Source organism: Leopardus geoffroyi, chromosome E1, assembly GCF_018350155.1.
Source record: "Leopardus geoffroyi isolate Oge1 chromosome E1, O.geoffroyi_Oge1_pat1.0, whole genome shotgun sequence".
NCBI classification, from domain to species: Eukaryota; Metazoa; Chordata; class Mammalia; order Carnivora; family Felidae; genus Leopardus; species Leopardus geoffroyi.
Window position 1 is genome coordinate 29,370,347 of NC_059330.1, and position 21,730 is coordinate 29,392,076.

Consider the following 21,730-nt stretch of genomic DNA (forward strand, 5'->3'; position numbering starts at 1 on the left):
AAAACCTAAGACGGTAAATGGCAACTCGGGGGGGAGTGGAGAATGCTTTATTCCACACAAGGAGAATCAGGGCAGACGGGGAGTGACGCCCAGACTCACTCAGGCCAGAAGATGTTCGGCAGCCTCCTGGTTTTTCCGCACGAGAAAAAGAACCCACAGGCTTGAGCAAAAGTCTTCCAGGCAGCCAACGCTTCTGCCCAAAGGGACTGACAAAATGATATGACATGATTGATCCCAATCAGCCCCGTTTCTCCAACGGCTTTAAATTAAGTCATCTTTTTAGAACAGCACGACCATTTTAATTTTTTAAAAGACAGAGAGGAGGAACCTCTTCCATTTTTTACAAAATGAAATAATCATCCAGAGAAATAGGAAGATACAGAACGGACCTATCGTCTTCTGATCAAAATGTACTTCACTAATTAACGGCCACTAGTCTCCAAAGAGTCGCCCCTCGACTAGTTAATAAAGCCCCATTATACTTCACTTGAGACGTGAGCATTTACGTCGCAAAGGGGGGATAATAAACTGCAGGATTCAAAACGCTTCCTTCGGGTCGCTCATTAAAATTCTGGTCAAAACGGATTTTTATTTATATGATACATTAAAGAATATTATGACAGTACTAATGTGAAATCTGTTCTTCACTGCCACGGATTTTCTTTCGTATTAAGTTACAGTTTCTTTCCACTAGTCTTGTTTTAACACCTCCACGACTATTTCTCTGGCGGGTGCTAGCAAAAAGGGACAGCCAGAAAGCAGAGAAATGCATGTTAACTGAAACGCTGGCTGACGTATCATTTACAAGCTCCTCGCCCAGCCCTCGATGGGGGACGGTGGGGGGTGGGGGGGGGCACAGTTCACCTCACACTGGGACCCTAACACATACACACAGAAGTTTTATTGAAGGGGGATAAACAAAAACTAAATAAGGCTTGACTTAAAGTTCTATACTCCTGCCAGCCGGGTTTTGGCTTCTCCAACACTAACTTCGGTCTGAAATCCCCATGGTTGGGCTCAAATTCTATCGGAAAATAACCGTTGACAAGGAAGGCACTTTCTCCCCACCCTGCCCCAACTCCCAACCAGCACAGGCCTCTTTTGCCAAATCCCCAGCCGCTCCCCTGGAGTTGAGCAACCCCAGAACCGTGTGAAAGGATGCCCTCGGGGGTCGGATGGAGACACACTGCCAGACAGAGTCACACAATGGGATGACATCACAAGGGCTGGGTGAATCACCCAACAAGGGAACTTCAAAGGGCGCGCTGGCTGTCGTGCCCCTCGAAGCCCGATGACCTCTCTGAGCTGCCTCCTCTGCCGTAAGGGACAGGTGATACTCCTAGATGCCCTCCACGCCCCGCAGCACACAGGATCGCACACTGGGCGAGGGGCTAGGTTGCCTATACACCGCTTCTCAACCCACGTGTGCCTCAGTTTCCTCATCCACAAATTGGACATAACACTAATACCCACCCTCACAGGACATGGGTGAAGACGACATGAGTTCGCATACACACTGTCCCTACAACAGTACCTGGCACATAAATTCAGATGACACCAGCATTATTACGAGGCCTCTCGTGGGGACTGGGGTGACAGCCTAACAGAGCTAAGAGTCAAAACAGCAGGTAACACCTACGGTATCACCACCACATTCCAGGTCTTCCTTTCTGGAAGCACCTGACCTTCATTAACTTATTTAATCCACGCAAAAACTTGATGAGACGGGGTAAATGAGGTTCCAAGAAACCAAATGATTTGCCCAGATTCACACAGCTAATGAGCGGCATGGCCAGGATCCGAACCCCAGCTGTTGAGTCTGAAAACAATAAGAATGACGATTAAACCGACAAAAACAACGGGAGTGGTGGAGATGAGGAGTTAGGAGGTCCTCACCCTGTGCCACACACCCTGTGTGTGTCCTCTTTTATTCCTCACAAAACCTGCTGAGGGAGCTACTCCCATCACTGCCATTATACACAGGAGCAAACAGACTGGCGAAGGCGGTTTGCTCCGTGTCTCGGGACCTGGGGATTCAGATGGAGATGATGGACAGGAAAGTCCTTTGTAAACTGTGTCATAAAAAGCAAGGTATTGTTATGCAATCCCTAGAACGCCATGGAAAGATGTCTTCCCCCACCTGGTATAATGTTTGCGCACATCCAAAAGTCTGACAATCCGCCTAAAACATCCCAGACTCCAGGCTGGGGGAGGGGAAAGGTGCACACCTTGACAAGTTCGAGAAATAGTCTGTCTCGTTTTCAAGTTGAATGCCTCGCTGAAAAGCCAAATGCCAGAGTATGTTAAATTGAAATATAGCCTTCTTGGTTTAAAAAAAAAAAAAAAAAAAAGTGGCAGGGGGTGAGGGGCAGGGAAACAACAGGGAAGAGAAAACAGGTCAAACCCACGGTTTGACCAAGTCAGGGATTTTTCCAGTTTCCCTCTAGGGTAATCTGATCCTAGTTCTGGATGATCAAATGACTAACCTGGAAATTTGAAGATTCACACTTACGGAAGAAACAGTAATTCTTCCAAACCCAAGAAATCCTGCTAGTTCTGGAAGCCTCTGAAATGTCAAGGATTGCATACAGTTTGAAAAGCAACCTTTAAACAGGTAACAGTTCCAAAGTTTGTGCTCTGTATGGAAAAAAAAATCTAACCTCTTTGGTTCATTAATTGCTATTCTTTGCTTACTTATTAGGAAAAAAACGTCTTAAGAAAGTATTTTGCCATATTTACTTAAGAGATTGGCGTTTCCTTCGAAAGACAAGAAAGGAAAAGAAAAATTATATGGAAAAAAAAAGGAAGGAAGAAAAAGGAAGGAAGGAAGGAAGGATCACATGGCAAGGTCTAAACCTGAAATTCTCAAAATCTCATCCACAAATGCTAACTTTTTCTTCATTAAAGTTCTTCATCCCTCCCTTGACACAATTAAAAGCTTGCACTTCTGGGAGACTATGCTTGAAGAAATAAACTGAATTTTCAAAAGCCACAGCCCTTTCCCTTTGTGACCTAGAATCAAGAAGTTTTGCCAGTTACCCTCTCCCTAGAAGAATGCCAAGGCCACAAGATACAGAAAAAGTCTCTCCTGAAATTATACAGGGAAGAAAAAAGTATAATTAAAACGTGCAATTGTAACACATAAGCCTGTACATTTCACCTCGGGTTCCACGCAGCTCAGCTCTGTTCTCAAAGCCAGAGCTGGCGAGCCCCGTAGAAACCACACACTTGTGAGAAAGTGAAGGCCTATCTCGATCCCCGAAGCAAATCCTGTAGTGCCACTTCTCCAAGGTTCCATCCTCAGGACTTGTCCCCCAGGCCCTGGCACTCGCAGGAAGAGCAGCACTGTTGGTTTCCAGTGGGCCCTGAGTGATCCCTCCCACCTGAAACCAGGACATCCACTGCCTCCTCTGTCAGATTTAGGGCTTCGTGGGTCTACGAAGTTGTTTCCAAGAAAAGACAAGCTGTTTACTCAAATTCTACTCCTCTCCATAAACTCCACGTTGCAAGTCCTCAAAAGAAGAACCCTCCAAAAAAGACTCACAAGCAAATGTCCAAGTTTTCCTGATATGATCTTGGCAATGCTCAAAAAATAAATAGAGGGTTTGCATAAATATTGCAACAGATGGAGCTCTGTCCTCCGCGAAGGATCAGGGTTGGCCCTGCCCCCTGTTGGATGCTCAGAACCCACCTCGGGAGGGCTAGACTGCAGACGCACACGGTTATCTGGCGGAGAGCTCCTTGCCCGGGCCTGGACTCTCACAGCCACAGGCTGGTACCCTGAAGGAACTGAGGGCATCAGGTTTCAATGCTTCATTGCCAGTACTCTGAAATCTGAAATCCTTGGAGACCATCTCTGAGCACTAAAATCCTACTACTGATTCTCCTACTTACCTTGGGTTGCGCCCGACGAGGAAATGCAACTTTGGGGTCGATCTGGGGGAATAAAAAGGGAAAAGTGAGAGTCAGTTCCAGTATTTGGAGACAGAGAAAAAAAATTATGATTAATCACCTAATTATTAATCACTCATTTCTCAGGCTTATAACCCAGCTTTTAGTAACCGTCTCAGGCCACTCAAAAAGTTCCTTAAGCTTTGATCCAAACTTTACTCATCCCTCCCACAATGTAACAAATAAAGCTAGCCTTTCTAAATGCCCTACCACGTATTTCAATGTGTGATGCTCCTAATAAATTAGATCCCACATGTTCTTATTTAAGCAAACGCTTGTCTTCCACAGGCACTGGACATTGAATGGTTACTTTCATCTAATTTGCATCTCCCAGCCATGGGAGAAGAGATGGGAACATCATCGTTGAAAAAAAAATTATAACCTGAAAAATTAAACGTAAGTTTCAGCAGTAGGTAACTGGATAGTACATCTTCTCCCGGGTGATAACTAAACAAGGAAGGTGGGAAAGGAGATTCCCAAAATTCTTTTAAATCCTCAACATCCAAAAACTCTCCAAAGAGATCCAACACGATGCTCGACTTGAGTTCATTCATTCGTGTTGGCAAAAGCATGGTTACCTGAGTTGACCAAAAAGATAGCTCATTCTGTATTAGACCTCGAGGGAAAGCAGGTGTCAAAAACTATTAGTTCTTAAGAAATAATAATAATAAGATAAAAAGAAATACATGAGCTAAAACCACCTGGATTTTAAAAACCACATGGGGTAAGACTCTATGAGCAACCAACCTCAAATTACAAAAGTAAGGAAGGCCATCATGGGGAGAGGGTAAAAAAAAAATTACTGAAAAAAAGAAGTTAGAATCTAGCGTATCGATCAGGATATTCCTCTTACCCCAACCCCAATCGGAATGGAAAAACATTCTCTACCCCAGATCAAATGCAGAACCCATGATTCTCAATCAAGGAATGGTTTAAAACTCAAAACAATTCCCACGGAAACACTTGAAATCTAATAGGCTGATTCCAGGTGGGGGGAGTTGTTGGATAGAAACTATGGGGAGGGAAAGAATAAAAAAATTCCCCATTACTGGTTTTCATTAGATTTCTAAATATCACAAATCTTTGGGTAAAACTCAACACAGAATATTGCTACAAGTTTATTTAGAGGCTCTGGCTTTCATAGTACAATTTTCCCCTTTTAAAATGTAAACCTGAACCTTGTTTTCAGTTCTGTCATTGAGGGGGTTGGAATAATGCTTTGAGGAAAAGCACAGAGAAGGCGGAAGGCACACCAGATAGTTCTTGCTCCCAGACTTATATCCCTTAGGACATCCCAGCAGTTAAGACATACAAAGATTTACTACTTTTATGAAGGTAGTTTACAGACCTAACAAAAATCCACAGCATGTTTTTTTACCTTTAAACATCACCTGAGAAATGAGAGATTACTTTTCAAAAACTAAAACAGACAAAAGTCTCTGATCTAGGAAACTACCCTTTCATCAAGATTAACATTACCGCATCTACAGGTGTATTCAGCACTGACTAGAGCTGTCTACAAGAGAAATACAACAGGTGTGGATTTTCCATTCTGTTGACCAAAGATCCGTCTTTTTATAAACACTCCCCCAAACTACTGGGTTTTTGTTTTGTTTTTGTTTTTTTTTTTTGGCTGACCAGCACAAAATTGCAGTAAGAAGTCACCTTGTTTGTGCAGAAAAAGGTGAGGGACGTGTTGGGAGAGAGACCCGAAGCTGGGGGAATAGGGAACAGTGAAGAAAGTGAAACACTCAAGAAATATCTAAAATTACAAACACCAAAGCCAATTCAGAATGCCCATATCATGTGTTGTGAAAACAGCATGTTATATATACCACCAGGCAAGTTCGGGGTCTTCAGTGTGCAAAGTAGGCACTCTGAAATCTCTCAAGGAGGGCACAGGTCAAGACAGGTATGGCAAATCCCAACCTTTTGCACATCCCTGTCAACTATTTTCTTTTTTTTTTTTTTTTTAACGAACAACAAAAACAAAAACAAAAAAACTACCAAAAATTAAAACATTAGTTAGTTAGGTACAGCTCTACTTACTGTAGCTACAAATCCTCTAGGAAAAGACTAGGGTACTATTTTGGATGTGAATGGCCGTTACCTAAACAAAGCTTTTAAGGTAACGTAAACAAGATCCTCGTTTCCATGTCAATAAACCAACCGCTTCTGCCTCCTGCACTGAACGTTGAAACAAAGTCAAAATCTAGGTTATACTAAAGAATAGTGACCAAAACATATCCACAAACAATTAGGGAGGGAAAACCACAGGCTTTGCACCTGATACTGAGGGCTATGACCCACCAACCACCATAGAAACCAAATACTATTTCTCTTACCGGGGGTAGGGAGAGGGAGTGAATAATAAATTCCTGAATTTGCCTTCAAATATTTTCCTCTTTAATTCTGCTAGCTTTTTGAAACGTCTAGCCAAGAAGTTAAGGAGGAAAAAAAAATTTCTTCAGACACTCATTATCACCCTACAAATGACTGTCCCTAAAATTAAATTATCTAAAAGCACAAAAAGGCTGGGCTGCAAGTTATGACAAGTCCAGCACAATTAATAAAGCAACTTAAAATGTGTGGGGGTCCTGTCTTTGGGGGTAGGGACCTCTGATCAGAGAAAGAGGGTAAATTTGCAAATAAATTCACTTGCACCAAAGGTGGCCAGTTTTCTTTTCTTTTTCTTTCTTTATTTTTTTTTCCATTTCCCCTCAATGTGAAAGCCAAAAGGGACTTCAAAGATCACCCTGTTCCACTCCTGTATTTAACAGAAAAGGAAACTGAGGCCCTGGGGCAGGGAATAACTTGCCCAAGTTCATAAAGGGCAGCTGGGACTAGAACTTGACCCCTTGCCTTGCCCCACTACCCACCACAGAGAAGAGTGGTCCCAAGCGGCCCAGCACTGCATCCCAGTGTCACCTCAGGGACCCTGCTTTGGCAGATGTATAAAAACTGTGGGGAAATTCTAATAGAGGTAAAGGGAAAGGGGAGAGCCACAAAGCCAACACAGGGGTCTAAACAGAACACCACGAGCTCCCCCCTGCATTATATTTACCGCTATATACTTGTATCTTTCTTCCCTTCCTCTTCTAATCTCTACCGAGAGACTTTTCCCCTCTCAACACTGGACTCTGAAACCTTCTAATGCTATAAAAGTATCCACGTTCAAAATAAAGGATCTGGGGGGGGGGGGGGGGGGGGGGGGGGGGGAAAGCAAAAACAAATCACTTGGAAACCCCAGGCCTTATCAGTCTTAGATTTCACTCCATCTGGAGTCACCCGCTGGACGCCCAGCTTGGCTCTGTGAGGTCTCTCCTCCTCAAACCACATTCCAAATCCTAAGTGCCCCAAGAGGAACCTGTTGCCTGAATTTGTGATTAGCGCCCCCTCGCCGTCTTCCCGTCCCCGGTACCTCTCGGCTGGCCACGGAGCGGGCTGTGCCTTCTAAAAGCCAGTTCCCACAGCCACAGTTGGTAACGCGTGCTACGCTCGGCTGACAAAGAAAAGTTGCCTTTCCTCTGTGGTGTAGTTTCTCTGCAGGGTCCCTGGGCCCCGATAGATAGCCTCTCCCCAAGCCCACCCCTCCCCCAAGCCTTCGCTCCGGAGCATCTGGAGCTGCAGTGGGACAGGCTCTAAAAAGAAAACCCCAAGCCCAGCCATTGCAGCAAACTTTAGAGCCAACTCGCAAGCCCTGCTTATAAGTACCCAGTTCTCAGCACAGAAGCAAAAGAAAGCACTGTCCCTTTAAATGGGGCTGTCAATGCCCAGATCGGTCCTGAGCAGGGGCAAACAACAACAACGACGACAGAAAGCAACCTACCGTCTTGGAATCTAACTCATGGTGGGGCTGACCTAATACTTTATCTACACTTGCTGGGTCTGCGAACGTGACGAAACCGAAGCCTCTGAAATGAGACAAAGAGGGAGAAAAACAAACAAGAAAATGTGACACCATTGAAAGCAACAAGGAGTGAGCCCTAATGCAGAATGGAGAGCAAAAGTTGCCCCCTCGGACCCCCACTTCCCACAGCCCTCCCCCAATTCCCCTCCACCCCGCAAGAAAACACATCAAGGTTAATGGGGGAAGTGGAACGGGGGCAGGGCGGGTGGAGGTAACTTGGAAAATGCTGGTGTCTCCACTCTTTCGCCACCTCAGTTTCCTCTCCTCCTCCCCTTCCCTTCTTAACGCTTTGTTTTATTCCCAAGAAAACCAGGCACTCGGCACTCGGAAGAGATTCATCCAGCTTTCTAAAAGGGGCTTAAGAGTTTGGGGAGCTGGGAGTGTGGGGAAAACATACGTTAAAAAAAAAAACAAAAAAAAAACTATGTAGAAAGTGAATGAAGCTGAACGTCATCTTAAACAGGAGAAAAAAAGAAGCGACGGGAAAATGACTTAAAGCGGAGAGATGGACATCTCTGTATCCAGAGTTCAACCCCAATTAACAATAACCTTTGGGGTTATGGGGGCGGGGGCGGGGGTGGAATAGAGCGACGTTCGAAACCAGCCACATGCCTGAGCCCCATTCTAAATCCGCTTAGCTACTTCCGAAGACACCTCCAAAAATAACACTTAAACTTTGTTCTAAAATAAAGACAAAATCCAGAAGGGAATGGTTTACCTGGAGCGTTTCGTAGTGGGATCTCTCATGACCATACATTCTCTAATTTCTCCAAATTTGCTAAAATAGTCTCTAAGGCTATCTGTAGAGAGAGAAAGAGAGAGATGGGGGGGGGGGGGGAGAGAAGGTGTGGAAAAAAAAAAGCAATGCAAATTTTGATCAAGGACAAAAACCAAAAGTAGTTTTCTGTTGTTATTCTGTTTTGTTTTTGCATTTTTTGCACACGCGGGGGAAATTCGGCAACAGAGGTCGCGTAGAGGGCTCGGAAAGGATTTGCTATTTAAAAAAATAACCTTGCACAGGAGAAGTGGGGAGCCAATGGCGGGGGGGGGGGGGCTCTTACACCGGGATAACAAAGAGCAATAAAGAAGCCAAGAAGGGGGGGACCCAGACGTCCCCCCCTCCCTCCCTTACCTGGTGAGGTCTGCCAGCTCAGTCCACCGATAAACATTTTACTAGAGGGAGAAAACATAACAGAAGTGAGCACCGATGTCAGATCGGCCATTTTGACGTGTAACTTACAAAAGCTAAAAGGAAAGCGGGGGGGAGCGAGCGAGCGAGAGCCGGGAGGTGGGGTGGGGGAGAAGGTGACGGCGAAATGCAATCCAAAGGTGTGTAACTTCCACGGGGGGGGCGCGCGGGAGGGGAGGGGGGGCGCGGGAGATGCCCGGCTCCGCGCACCGCCGTCCCCGCCGCTGCAAGGAGAGCGAGCCCGAGGCGGCGCGGTGGGCAGCGGCTGGAAACTTACCCGGGGTCGTGCTGGGAGTCGTTGGCGCTGCCCGAGGTGCCTTGGCTCCCATTTGCCTCCATATCTGAGCCCCCCCGCCCCCCCACCCCCAAAAAACCGAGCCCCACAGCGATCCGAGCGGAGCGGCGGCCGGCTCCGAGCCCCGAGATCTCCCGCTCCCTCCTCCCCCTCCTCCTCCCCCCCGCCCGGGCTCCTCCGAATCTCTCAGCGAGCGGCGGAGCCGGGGCAGCGGCGAGAGCCGTCACACGTGGGCTCGGCTTAGCTCAGCCCCGCTGCTCGCACACCCCCCCGTCCCCGCCCCCCCGGCCCATCCCCACCTCTCCCCCTCCTCCTCCCCACCCCCATCTCCTCCTCCTCCTCCTCCCCCTCCTCCCCGGCGCACGTGGGGCGGAGTTCTAGAACGTCGTGTAACCAATGCCGGTGACGTCACGCACCCCGGTGCGGCCCCCGCCTGCCCGCGCGCGCACACTCGGCCCCCCGCGGCCGGACCCACGGGGGCGGTGCGCGAACCCCGCGGCCGGAGGCGGCCCCGCCTCCAGCCGGGCAGGGCGCCGGGCGAGGGGGAGCGCACCCCGACTTCCCGGGATCACATGGGCTGCGGGGGGCGGGTGGATCGGGGGAGGGGGAGGCGCGGGGAACTCGCCGCCACTCCTCGCTCGGGCATGGGAGGAGACGCCCCCCACCCCCTCCAGTTCGGCCTCTTCATTCAAGTTCGCCGCCCCAGCCACCGGGATCCGGGGATGGCACCAGCCGCCCGGGCCGGCTCTGCGCCCTTTTTCCAGCCACCGCGCAGAAATTTAGGTCAAGGACGTCGGGATCAAACCCGAACCCTGGCGCTCCTCGGCGGGCCCCGGAAACCCCCCAGGATCGGGCAGCTTCAGGATTGCGGAGACCCTCCCGCACAAACACCAGCCACAAGTTTTATTTTCCTTTCGCGCTGGAAGTTCTCTCTGGCTCTCGCTCCACACCGGCACGTCTTGCGCCGCTCCCCGCCCTTCCCCGGCAGAGGTACGAATCCGTGCCGGGGAAAGGTTATTTTGGAACTTTGAGAAACTGACGCGATTCCACTGGTGAGAAAGTGCCGAAGGAGGGGTTTCCGCGTTAATCATACGGAGTTTAAAAAATATAATAAAATAGGTTTATAGGGGTCAAGGTCAAATGATTGGGGTTCAAAGCAAATTTTTGTATATAGTGAGAAATCGTTTTGAGGCATCTTTGGGATGGCTGGGAAGGGTGGTTATTTTCAGGAAACCCGTCTCCAACTGGTTCGTTACATATTTTCACTGTCTCTGTGCTGTATGTGGTTGAAATAGCCCAGGACCCCCACCATCCGGGGAGGTAGCTAAGGGTAGCAGAAGGCTTCAGACACACACCCCCTAGCTACCACCTTGGTAGCAACGTGGTGTCGCACAGGTCCTGGTACACAGTAGGTGCTTAATAAATATTCGTTTCATCCCTTCCCGCCCCGAAAACCCCAAAAAGATGATGCCTGCAGCTTCCCAAAGGCATCACACACTTCTCCAGCAGATTCCAGGCTGGCCAGATTCAGGCTGGATTCAATTTATGAGGTCTTGAAAACAATAAGGATACAATTATCCTTATTGTTTTAAATTATTACAATAAATTGACTTAATATGACATGAGGGGCAACATAAAGTTGTGGTTCATCAAATACGCAGATTAATGTTAAGTATGAATTGATGCCCAATTAACACGTTCCCATTAATTTTCATAGGATTAGGACACAATGGAATACACTCAACACCAAAACTGTACCAGATTCACTGTGGGTCATGGGAAAGTGGAATATGTGGAGCCTTGGATGATCAGATTCTTAATCTCCCTGTCCTAAATTTGGGATAATTCCTCACTCACAGGATTGATGGGGGTGAGAGGAGAGATTGGAGTAAAGAAATAGAAAAGTCCATTTTTTTATTGCAAACCTATATGGGTCGTGCTTATTATCAGTCATTACTTAACTATGGTTGTTTTGAAGACACTTTAAAGCTTTAAACCACAAACCCAGGCATTTTCCTGTCGCTCCAAGCTGCTTCCCAAATCATCTGGGGTCTCATGTGATGATGGCCCAGTTGTTGTTATGGTCATTGTTTATTACGACTATTTTCCATAACAAAATGCAGACAACAGAGCTAGTTGGGTTTCTTTTGGGATTTTTATACTAGAACCACAGACCATCTGAGGTAGAAAGGCCTTTCCTGACCTAACCCCCTCATTCGACATCAAGGTCCCAGAGGAGCCAAGCTGGGCGGGCTACACCCCACCCCCACCAGTCAGCTCCTAAGAGGGGCTCTGGCCATCACTCTGATGCCCTTTGGCTCTGTTGCATGCATACTTATTCTGTCCTTCACAAGGCGAGAGTGGGGTGCCCTTGTTGCCTGTTGTAGACCTACACAAGCTGACACTGAGCTGAATTAAAACCCTGAGAGGGTCCGGCACTGCAATTACGAAGTCAGTGGTTGAGGGAGAGCTTGATCTTATATTTCCATTACTACATTGTTTTCACTTACTTATTTTTCATTTACAGGCGGTAACATTTTCTCTTCTTGGTCTGTAATTCTCTGAGTTTTTGACAAATGCATAGGAGGGAGCAGTCACCGCGATAACCAATCCAAGATGCAGAGGAGCTTCACTGTCCCAAAAAAATTCTCCCTTGCTGCGCCTTTGCACCATGTTATTTGTAATAATGTTATTATTTATTATACGTTTGTTTCCAGGTCACTCACTTAATGCAGCCCCCAGGTCACGAGAATTTCAGCAGCACCATGTCGGTCCTGCACGCTCTGTACAGCCCTTGACACTGTTAGGTGTTCCCTTCTTGTAACTCACTCCTCCCTTGGCATCCTCGATGCCCACATTCTTTTGGTTTTCCTCCTACCTCTCCAGCCATTCCTTCTCCGTCTCTTTGCCCCGGTTCCTCCTCTGCCTTTCTTTGAAATAGTGGTGTTCATTCTCTCCCCTAGCTACCTACCCTCCCTGGATGAGCTCCTCCGAAGGGTGGGTTTAAATACTACTTACTTGCTGATGCCGCTCATATTAAAATCTCTGGCCTGCGGCACCTGGGTGGCTCGGTTGGCTAAGCATCCACTCTTGATTTTGGCTCAGGTCACGATCTCACAGTTCATGAGATTGAGCCCCACATCAGGCTCCGTGCTGACAGTAACTTGGGGCTTCTTCTGTCTCTCTCTCTCTCTCTCAAATAAATAAATAAACTTAAAAAAAAATCTCTGGCCTAACTTCTCCACAGAACTCCAGGCTCTGGTTAATTTCCTTTCACTAACTCCGCTTAGCCTTCCCCAGACTCAACCTGCATGTCCCAAATCACATGCATGCTTTTTCCCCCTGAATCTAAGACTCTCTTAAAATTCATTATATGAATCAACAGAACCCCAGTCATCCTAGAGACAAGGTTGGCCCCTCTCCAGGTTGACGCCTTCCCATGCACGATCATGAAGGTGTGTAGGTTTCACTTCTTAAGTATCTCTCAAATTCATCTTCCCTGCTACTGCATCCCAAATCTCCCACTTGAGCCCCTGTGATAGCCTTCCAAGCATTCTTCCCACACCATTTCTTCCTCCACTAATATTCCAGGAAAGCTTTCTCTGACCTCTCTGACCCGGTCAAATCCCCCTTGGTAGGCACTGTTATCCTGCCAGAATGTCCTCTATGTACCTAAACCTGTGCAATCATTTGCTTTGTCCCTCACCTTCTCCACCAAAACATAAGCTCCCGAGTGTCTCTGCTCTCCACATATTAGCACAGTGCCTATCAGTGCATGGTTGACACTCACTAAGTATTTGTTGAGCAAATGAAAGAAAGGAAGGAGGGAAGGAAGGGAGGGAGAGGGAGAGAAAGAGAGAGAAGAAAAGAAAGGAAAGAAAGAAAGAAAATGGAAGGGAAGGGAGGAAGGAAGAAAGAGAAAGAGAAAAAAGAGAGAAAAAGAAAGAAAGAGAAAGAAAGAAAGAAAAAGAAAGAAAGAGAAAGAAAGAAAGAAAAAGAAAGAAAGAGAAAGAAAGAAAGAAAAAGAAAGAAAGAGAAAGAAAGAAAGAAAGAAAAAGAAAGTCAACATCTAATTCAGTTGTAGGATTTTTTGTATCCATGTCCGTAAGTCACATCGGCTGCAATTTTCCCTTCTTGTATTGCCTTTGTCTGGTTATACTGGCCTCATAAAGTGAACTAGTAAATGTTTCTTCTTTTTTCATTTTCTGGAACAGTGTGTATACAATTGGAATTATGTGTTCCTTGAATGTTTGGTAGAACCTCCCGGTAAAATGTCTGGGTATGGAATAAACATTTCCTAGGTTGATTTCTACGGATTCCATTTCTTTAGTGGCTGTGGATCTCTTTAGGTTTTATATTCTTCTTGAGTCAGTTCTTAAACATTGTATTTCTCAAGGAAGTGATTCATAGCAACTAGGTTTTCAAATGTATTAACAAAATGCTGTAGATAGTTTCCTCAATATATTTGAAACATCGCCGCATCTATCTACAGTGTCCATTTTTTCCTTCCTAGTATTATTGCATATGTGTTTTCCCTTTCCTGGATCAGTGGTGCTAGAGATCTCTGTTAATTTCACTTGTGTGTCTTCTATTAGTGGTTTCAAAGAACCAGCTTTTACTTTGGCTAACACTACTTTTTGGTTTTATTGACTTTTGTTTTTATAAATCGTTCCATATCTTTCTTATCTTCTTATATGTAAGAATAAGAGCACATACCATATACAAGAATATATACCACATGTAAGAACATAATATATGTTGCGTATTATTAACATACATCTTATTTCTTCTGCTCTCTTTGGGTTTATTCTGTTGCTGCTTAAATTTCTTTTTTTGAATTGGTGACTTAAGTACTTAATTTTCAGCCTTCTGTTTTCTGATTGTAACATGTAACTATGGATTTCACTCTGAGTACCACTCAAAGTACATTCCACAAGATATAGAGAATTTTTATTATCATCATAGGCAAAGAATATTCAGATTTCAAGTATGATTTCTTCTTTGCCTCAATACATGTGTATCTTTATGTTTCTAAACATAAGTTTTTTGTTTTGATTTTTAGTTATATCTAACAACTGAATTATGGTCAAAGAAGGTGGTCTGTATGAAGCAGAATCTTTGTTATTTGTTGGGATTCTTTGTTATTTATTATTTGCCAAAAGGTCAGTTTTATAAGTATTCTATGTGCTTTTGAAAAGAATGTGTATGTTGGGGTGCCAGATAGGCCCTGTGTCAGGCTCTGTGCTGACAGCTCAGAGCCTGGAGCCTGCTTCAGATTCTGTGTCTCCCCCTCTCTCTGCCCCTCCCTTGCTTGTGTTCTCTCTGTGTCTCTCAAAAAATGAATAAATGTTAAAAAATTAAAAAAAAAAAACAACAATGTATATGCCGTAACTATTAAGTGTGGCATTCTATATAGATCTATTAAATCAAGCTTGTTAATTGTTACACAGATTTTCTATACCCTTACTAATATTGTCTGTTTGATCTATCACTTCTGATCAAAATCTCTTTATGTAACTGAATTTGCCAATTTCTCCTAAAAAAACCTCTCAAATTTTTATTTCTCTGTATTTTAAAGGTATGTGATAAGGTATGTCGAAAAGGGCTGTTTACATTTTCTCTTACTTTTTGCTTTATGTATTTTGAAGCTATGTTATTAGGTACATACAAACTTAGATATACTGTTTTTCTAGTGAATTGTGTCTTTAATATATACAGTTGACCCTTGAAAAACACAGGTTTGAACTGTGCAGGTCCACTTATATGCAAACTTTTTCAATAAATACAGTACTGTGAAATTACTGTGTATTTTCTCTTCCTTATGATTTCTTTTTTTAAATTTATTATTCTTGAGAGAGAGAGAGAGATGGGACAAGCGGGAGAGGGACAGAGAGAGGGGGGACAGAGCATCCAGAGCAGGCTCCATGCCGACAGCAGCCAGCCTGATGTGGGGCTCAAACTCAGGAACTGCAAGATCATGACCCGAGCCAAAGTCAGATACTCAACTGATCGAGCCACCCAGGTGCACCTCCTTATGATTTTCTTGATAAAATTTTCTTTTCTCTAGCTTACTGTATTGTGAGAATACAGTATATAATACATATAACATGCAAAGTATGTGCTAATTGGCTGTATATGTTACCTATTGTAAGAATACCATTATAATATAACATACAAGTATGTAATTGACTGTGTTATTTATTGTAAGAATATGGTATATAACATATATACAGAATGTGTTAATTGACTGTTTATGTCTTCCAGTAATAGTGGGCTGTTAGTAATTAAGTTTGGGGGGAGTCAGAAGTCATACACAGATTTGCAACTGCTCAGGGAGTCCTCGCCCCTAACCCCTGCATGGTTCAAGGGTCAACTATACACAAATGATCTTTAGCCCTAGTGCTTTTGGCTTTAAAGTCTGCTTTGCCTGGGAAATATATAACTACTCCATCTTCTAATTAGCATTTGACAAGCATATCTTTTTCCATCCTTTGTTTTCCACCTCCCTATGTCTTTAAGTTTTAGGTGAGTCTCATGAGAACAGCACATAGTTGGATCTTGTTCATTTATTTATCTGACTGGTAAAGTTTTATCCACTTACATTTAATGTGATGTTTTTAATGAAACTTAGGGGCGCAACAGTGTATTAGTCATAATCTCTGGGATTAACACACTATCATCATTGGTATATGAACACTGGTAACCCTGTTATTAAATTCGAGAACTAAAGCAGTAACAATGACTTACAAGTACCTGTATGCTTCTCCTCTATCTTTTCCTTCATCTGAAGCAATGACTAATCTCAATCTTGTATTTATTATTCCTTTACTCTTAAAAATTTTTATCAAAATTTTGTCACGTGCTTATTTTAAATTAGTATGAAATTTTTCTGAGATTTAGGTTTTTTATCCAATGTAACATTGTCACGATTCAGCTAGATTCTTGCATCTGGTTGTAGTTCACCCTTCTTTGTGGTTGTATAGTATTCTGTTGTATGATTCTCCCACAGTTTATTTTGCCCATTATCCTATCACAGGCCTTGGGGTTATTCCAATTTTTTGCTGTTATGAGCAGGGCTATAATGGACATTCTCGTCTTCTGATGCATGTGGACAGGAATTTTTCTTTGCAACAATGACTGGGTCATAAGGTGTATGAAAATAAAACTGTACAATATAATGCTAAGCAATTTTCTAGACTGCTGTTTCAATTTGTGCTCCCACTGACAACATGTAAGAGAACCGATTGATCTACTGATTTCCAGCGTTTCGGAATTTATGTCTTTAATCTCATTTTGCACCTTTTGTTTATTCTTTGTCTTAAGTTTTTTGTTTACTTCCTTTCTGTCTATTGAATCGATCAAGAATTCTTTGTTCCCCTTTCCTCTTAATTTAGAAGTTGTAAATTCCATTTCCAGTCTTTTGGTGGTTATTTTACAGTTTTTAACATACACGCTTAATCCATCCCTCCTAAAACTATACTGTAAACTAAGAATGATTCCATTTCCATTACATCCTCCCTCTTACATGTTAGTGTTGCTTGTTATTTTGGACCCACCTGTTTCTAATACGCCTACGTTGGATCACTAACTGTCATTTTGGTTTTATGCAGTTCTTGTCTAGATTTGCCCAGGTTTACCAAATTGTTCACCTTTGTTTCTGGCGTACCATTCTTTTTTTTTCTTTTCTTTTTTTTTCTAGTTACCAGCCCTTTTCCTTGAAACATATCTTTTAGTAGGACTTCCAGGGAAGTTATTGAGTCACCTGCTTTCTCCACGAATATAAAATGGTCTTACTGTACTCTCGTCCTTGAATGATGATCTCTTTGGGGATAGAATCTAGATCTAATGTTGTTTTACCCCCAACACACTTCTTGTTGTTTCTCTGTTGTGGAGACGTTTGCTGTCAGTCTACATGTAGATTTCCTTTGTAGCTAATCTGGCTTTTCACTCCAGACTTAAGATTTTCTCTTTGCTTTTGGCTTCCTGCAGTCTTACAGTGCTGTGTTTAGGTGTGAATTTCTTTTTATTTACCTAGTTCAAGATTCATTGCATATCCCAAATCTTAGGATTCATGTTTTGTTTTGTTTTGTTTTGTTTTGATCAAATCTGCAAACCTTTCTGTCATTGTCTATATAAGTCCTGTGTCCCTTAATTCTCTCTATTCTCTCCTTCTGGTACCTGTATTAGGTGTATGATGTGCCCCCCGTTTCGAGACAACATACCCTGAACCTTTCTTTCAGACTTTCCTTCACTTTGTCTCTCTGTGATGATTCCTGGGCAATTTCCTCAGATTCATTTGCAGTTTTTTTTCTTCAGCTGTGGCTACTCTGCTGTGTAACCCTTCCACTGAGTTTCATTACAGTGACAGTATACGTCATTTCTAGAGGTTCTATTTAGTTCTCTTTCAAATCCACCTTTTAAAAAATACTGTTATTTTCTCATGGTTCCAAATGTTCTTTTATGTCTTTAATAATTTTAAACTTAATGTAGAGTCTGTCTGATAGTTGTCTCTCCTGAGGTTCTCAGGACTCTCGTGTCTACTACCTCTCGGTTATGGTGGATGGTATCCACATATGTTTTGTGGTTTGATGTTGGGTCTGCATTTTTATCTTTACTTACCAGTTTTGGGCTTCCTGGTTCCTGGATCCTACAGGTAGGGTAATTCCCAGCCCCAAATTTGTATCCAGGTGGGCTGTGGTCCCAAATTCTCAGTGAAGACTTCTTTCTCCACTTTCAAATCATGCCAAGACAGTCAAATTTTCTTGTCTTCCTGTGCCATTAGGGAGATTTTTTTTTCCAGTGAATTATTTCTAAAATGACTCACCCTTTTGAGGGCTCCGGCTTAATGTGGGGACCTCAGTAGCCCCTCCCTGCTTGGACAGGCCCAAACCACAGTGTCCTGCCCATTGGGATGCTGAAACTCCAGGCTTTCAAAGCCAGCAACCTGCCCAATGCCAGCTCCGTCCCCACTTACTTTCTCACCATGCTAACTGCCATTTCCCTTTGGCTTCTGGCCCTGGGGGCCTATCTCATGACCTCATTTCACTGGGTGTTCCTTACATTTTGGCAAGTGTTTAGAGATGGGTTGTAGTGGGAGGATTATTAAAGTTATTTCATCCGCCATATTGCCAGAAATGGAACTTACTTCCATTTCAGATGTTGAATGTCTTCCATGTCAGGTGTATTTTTTCTTAGAGTATGGTGGCATCTAAGCCTCCTGAATAATTTGTCTTCTGAATAATCTCTTTTTAACTTTTATTTTAAGTTGAAGTATAGGTGAACTCGTGAATAATCTCTTATGGGTGAGGAGGCATTGGAATCATCGCAAATGAGGCAAACATAAGGTCAGTGCGGGTATCCATTCTAATCACCTGGGAGCTTTAAAAAATTACTGATGCTTGGCTCCGCCCAGAAGATTCTGATTTAATTGGTTGGAGGACCATCTGGGCAGTGGCCTTTTTTATAACTTCCCAAGTGATTCTAATGGGCAACCAAGGCTGAGCACGATTATTTAAAACATACTGATGAAAACAAGCAAACCATAATGATCCCTGGGCTCCACCCCAGAATGTCTGATTTATTTTGCCTGGGGAGGGCCCCAGGCATCATATTTTTCAGACATTTCCCTGACGATTGTAGTGAGGCTTGAGAACCAGTGATTTTCCCGGGCACATGCACTCGGAGAAGTTCCGATAATGTTGGAGCTGAACACATAGGAAGTAATCTAGCCCAACATATGCATGTGCACAGCTAGCCCTCTGACTCCCAGGGACCTTTTAATCATAGAGATTCTTGGAGGTTAAAGGGCCAGAGAGTCTTTCATTCCCCTGAGGACTGTGATGGGCAACCAAGTTTGGAAACCGCTCAGCCAACCCTTCTTGTTTTACAAAAGAGGAGCCCATCCCTGGAGAATGTTTTCCTCTCAAAGTGGCAGAGCCGATTCAGAGGAAAGCTGACCCCTACCTTCCAGTCTAATGTCCGTCTCCTCCATTCCCAAACATAAAGCCCACTACTGCTTTTAGACCATCTTAGCCATTTTAAAGAGGCCGATGTTTGAATTTGTGTGCAGTGACTTCAGGAACGTGGGGTTTTCTGTTTTGCTTTGTGTGTGGATGGCACGGATGAGGGGAAATAAAACAGCCTGCCAGCTTGCACATAGGGTCATACTAGTAGCTTGGTGACCTGGCACCAATAAGCCACCATCCATCTCAATTTCCCCATCTGTAAATAGGGGGTTATGGTGGTTTTAAAATATTACCACAAATTCTTTAATTCTTCAAGAAGTGGGACCTAGTTCCCAGCCCCCTGAGCATCGGCTATACTTAGTAACTGGTTTCTAATGAACAGAATGTGAAGGAAATGATGGTGCGTGAATTCCAAGGCTAGGTCACAAACAGCATCATGGCTTCTACCTTGTTCCCTCTTGTGGATCACTTCTCTGGGGGAAGCCAGCTGCCATATCATGAGGACAATCAAGGAACCCAGTGGGGGGCCCATGTAGAGAAGAACTCTGGTTTGCTGTCGGCGTGATCTCACCAGGATTGTGAGTTAGACACATTAAAAGATCTGCAAGCCCCGGTCAAGCCTTCAGATGACTGTTGCCCCGATCTATGCCTTGAAGGCAACTACATGAGACACCTTGAGCCAGAACCCCCCAACTAAGCCATTCCCAGTTCCTGACCCCCAGATACTGTGTGAGATAGTAAAGACTGGTTGTCTGAAGCTACTAAATTGGGATAATTTGTTATCCAGAATAGATAACGAATACAGAGATACTTCAAAACTAAAGCACTAAAATCAGGCTGCGTACTTTATAGACTTACAACAGGATTCATATGCTAACATTTATAGAGTGCTTTAGTTAGACTCTGGCCAAATGAACTGCATATTAGATGGAAAGTAGCGATCGCGTATTATTAATGTTATCAGATTGCAACACATTTCATGTTCAATTACCTAAAATGCTCTTTCTGGAGCATTGCTTTGCTCATCATCTTATCCCCACTGCACACTTATAAAAGGTCACTGTCAAGATATAAAAGTATATATATGATTTAAATGTCTTGACTCAGTTGCTAACAACCATGAGCATGTTTTCAAATTGGAAAAGCAAGATTAATTTAAACTAGCTCCTTTTCACACAATGTGCTTTGTTTACTTTTCAGGGTTCCATTTCACTGCCAAGCCAAGTGCCTCTCTGATTAAAGAGTATGTTCACTTTATCTCCCTTAGTCTCCCACAAGCCTTACCCTTAAGAACAAGCATGGAAGATTTCGCACCGAAAAAACAAACCATATTTTTACCAGAAAATATTTAGTAAAATGAGTTTTTATTGATGAGAACTTCACCAAGTATAAATTTCATGCCTAAAAGGAATGGGCCTTTTGTATTTCCCCTCAATAAATAAATAGCTTCTTTCCTCAAGAATTACGACTTCTGAGCGTGCTCTTAAATTCAGAGCCAGTTCAGGGGCACCTGGGTGGCTCACTCGGTTAAGCGTCTGACTTCGGCTCAGGTCATGATCTCACGGTTCGTGGGTTTGAGCCCTGCATCAGGCTCTGTGCTGACAGCTCAGAGCCTGAAGCCTGCTTCGGATTCTGTGTCTCCCTGTCTCTCTGGCCCTCCCCTGCTCGCTCTCTGTCTCTCTGTCAAAAATAAGAAACATTTAAAATAAAAAAACATTCAAAACTAGTTTGTTTTCTTCCAAGAAATAGAAAATCAGCATGTGCATATAGACCCTTCATTGGTTGGTCCTTCTTCTAGATCTGTGTCATATGGGAAAGCCAGGATGGTATTTTTCTTTTTTTTTTTTTTTTAATTTGTTAATGTTTATTTATTTTTGAGAGAAAGACAGTGTGAGCAGGGAAGGGGGGGCAGAGACAGAGAGGGAAACACAGAAACTGAAGCAGGCTCCAGGCTCTGAGCTGTCAGCACAGAGCCCGACCTGGGGCTCAAACCCACGAACCGTGAGATAATGACCTGAGCCGAAGTCGGACGCTTAACCGACTGAGCCACCCAGGCGCCCCCAAGATGCTATTTTTCTAACAGTTGTAACCAGAGGTATAAAATACTTGGGAAGAACATGAAAAAAGGCAGAGAGTGTGAGCCTGAAGGTGAAGCTGTATTTTTCAAACACTCTTATCTACCATATAAATACCTTTATGTGTAATTTATTTATTCCTAACATTGTTTGATATACTTAGAGACATAAAAGTCTATTTAAACAATGGAGAAAATTTGCTTTGCTTTGTTATTTCCTTCCCAAACCGGGGAGAGAAATGCAAAAAGTTCTCTAATAGAGGGGGGTGGGGGGAGAAAACTTGTTTAGCCGATGTTTTTTCCTTTTTTCCTTTCCATGTTCCCAAAGGACACAGCTAGAAATCTA

The 21,730-nt window shown here is 43.9% G+C and overlaps 1 protein-coding gene and 1 long non-coding RNA gene across 12 annotated transcripts in view; one reads left to right on the top strand and one right to left on the bottom strand.

Moving 5' to 3' along the window:
* Positions 1 to 9,604, bottom strand: part of MSI2 (musashi RNA binding protein 2) — a 391,199-nt gene extending 381,595 nt beyond the window's left edge. For 10 of the 11 annotated variants that reach the window (XM_045488277.1, XM_045488274.1, XM_045488280.1 and 7 more), the window contains exons 1-5: positions 9,328 to 9,494; positions 8,994 to 9,034; positions 8,580 to 8,661; positions 7,781 to 7,865; positions 3,895 to 3,936 (exon numbers count right to left, since the gene is read on the bottom strand). In XM_045488277.1, coding sequence (XP_045344233.1) covers positions 3,895 to 3,936; positions 7,781 to 7,865; positions 8,580 to 8,661; positions 8,994 to 9,034; positions 9,328 to 9,389 — 312 coding nt within the window. In that variant the 5' untranslated portion in view covers positions 9,390 to 9,494. Of the gene's footprint in view, positions 1 to 3,894; positions 3,937 to 7,780; positions 7,866 to 8,579; positions 8,662 to 8,993; positions 9,035 to 9,327 lie in introns of all 11 variants that reach the window. The other variant, XM_045488282.1, reaches the window with a different exon arrangement.
* A 10,002-nt stretch (positions 9,605 to 19,606) lies between these two features.
* LOC123603411 lies at positions 19,607 to 20,772 on the top strand. The gene is made up of 2 exons (XR_006714869.1): positions 19,607 to 19,888; positions 20,511 to 20,772. It is a non-coding gene; the product is annotated as an uncharacterized LOC123603411 (long non-coding RNA).
* Positions 20,773 to 21,730: the final 958 nt, after the last annotated feature.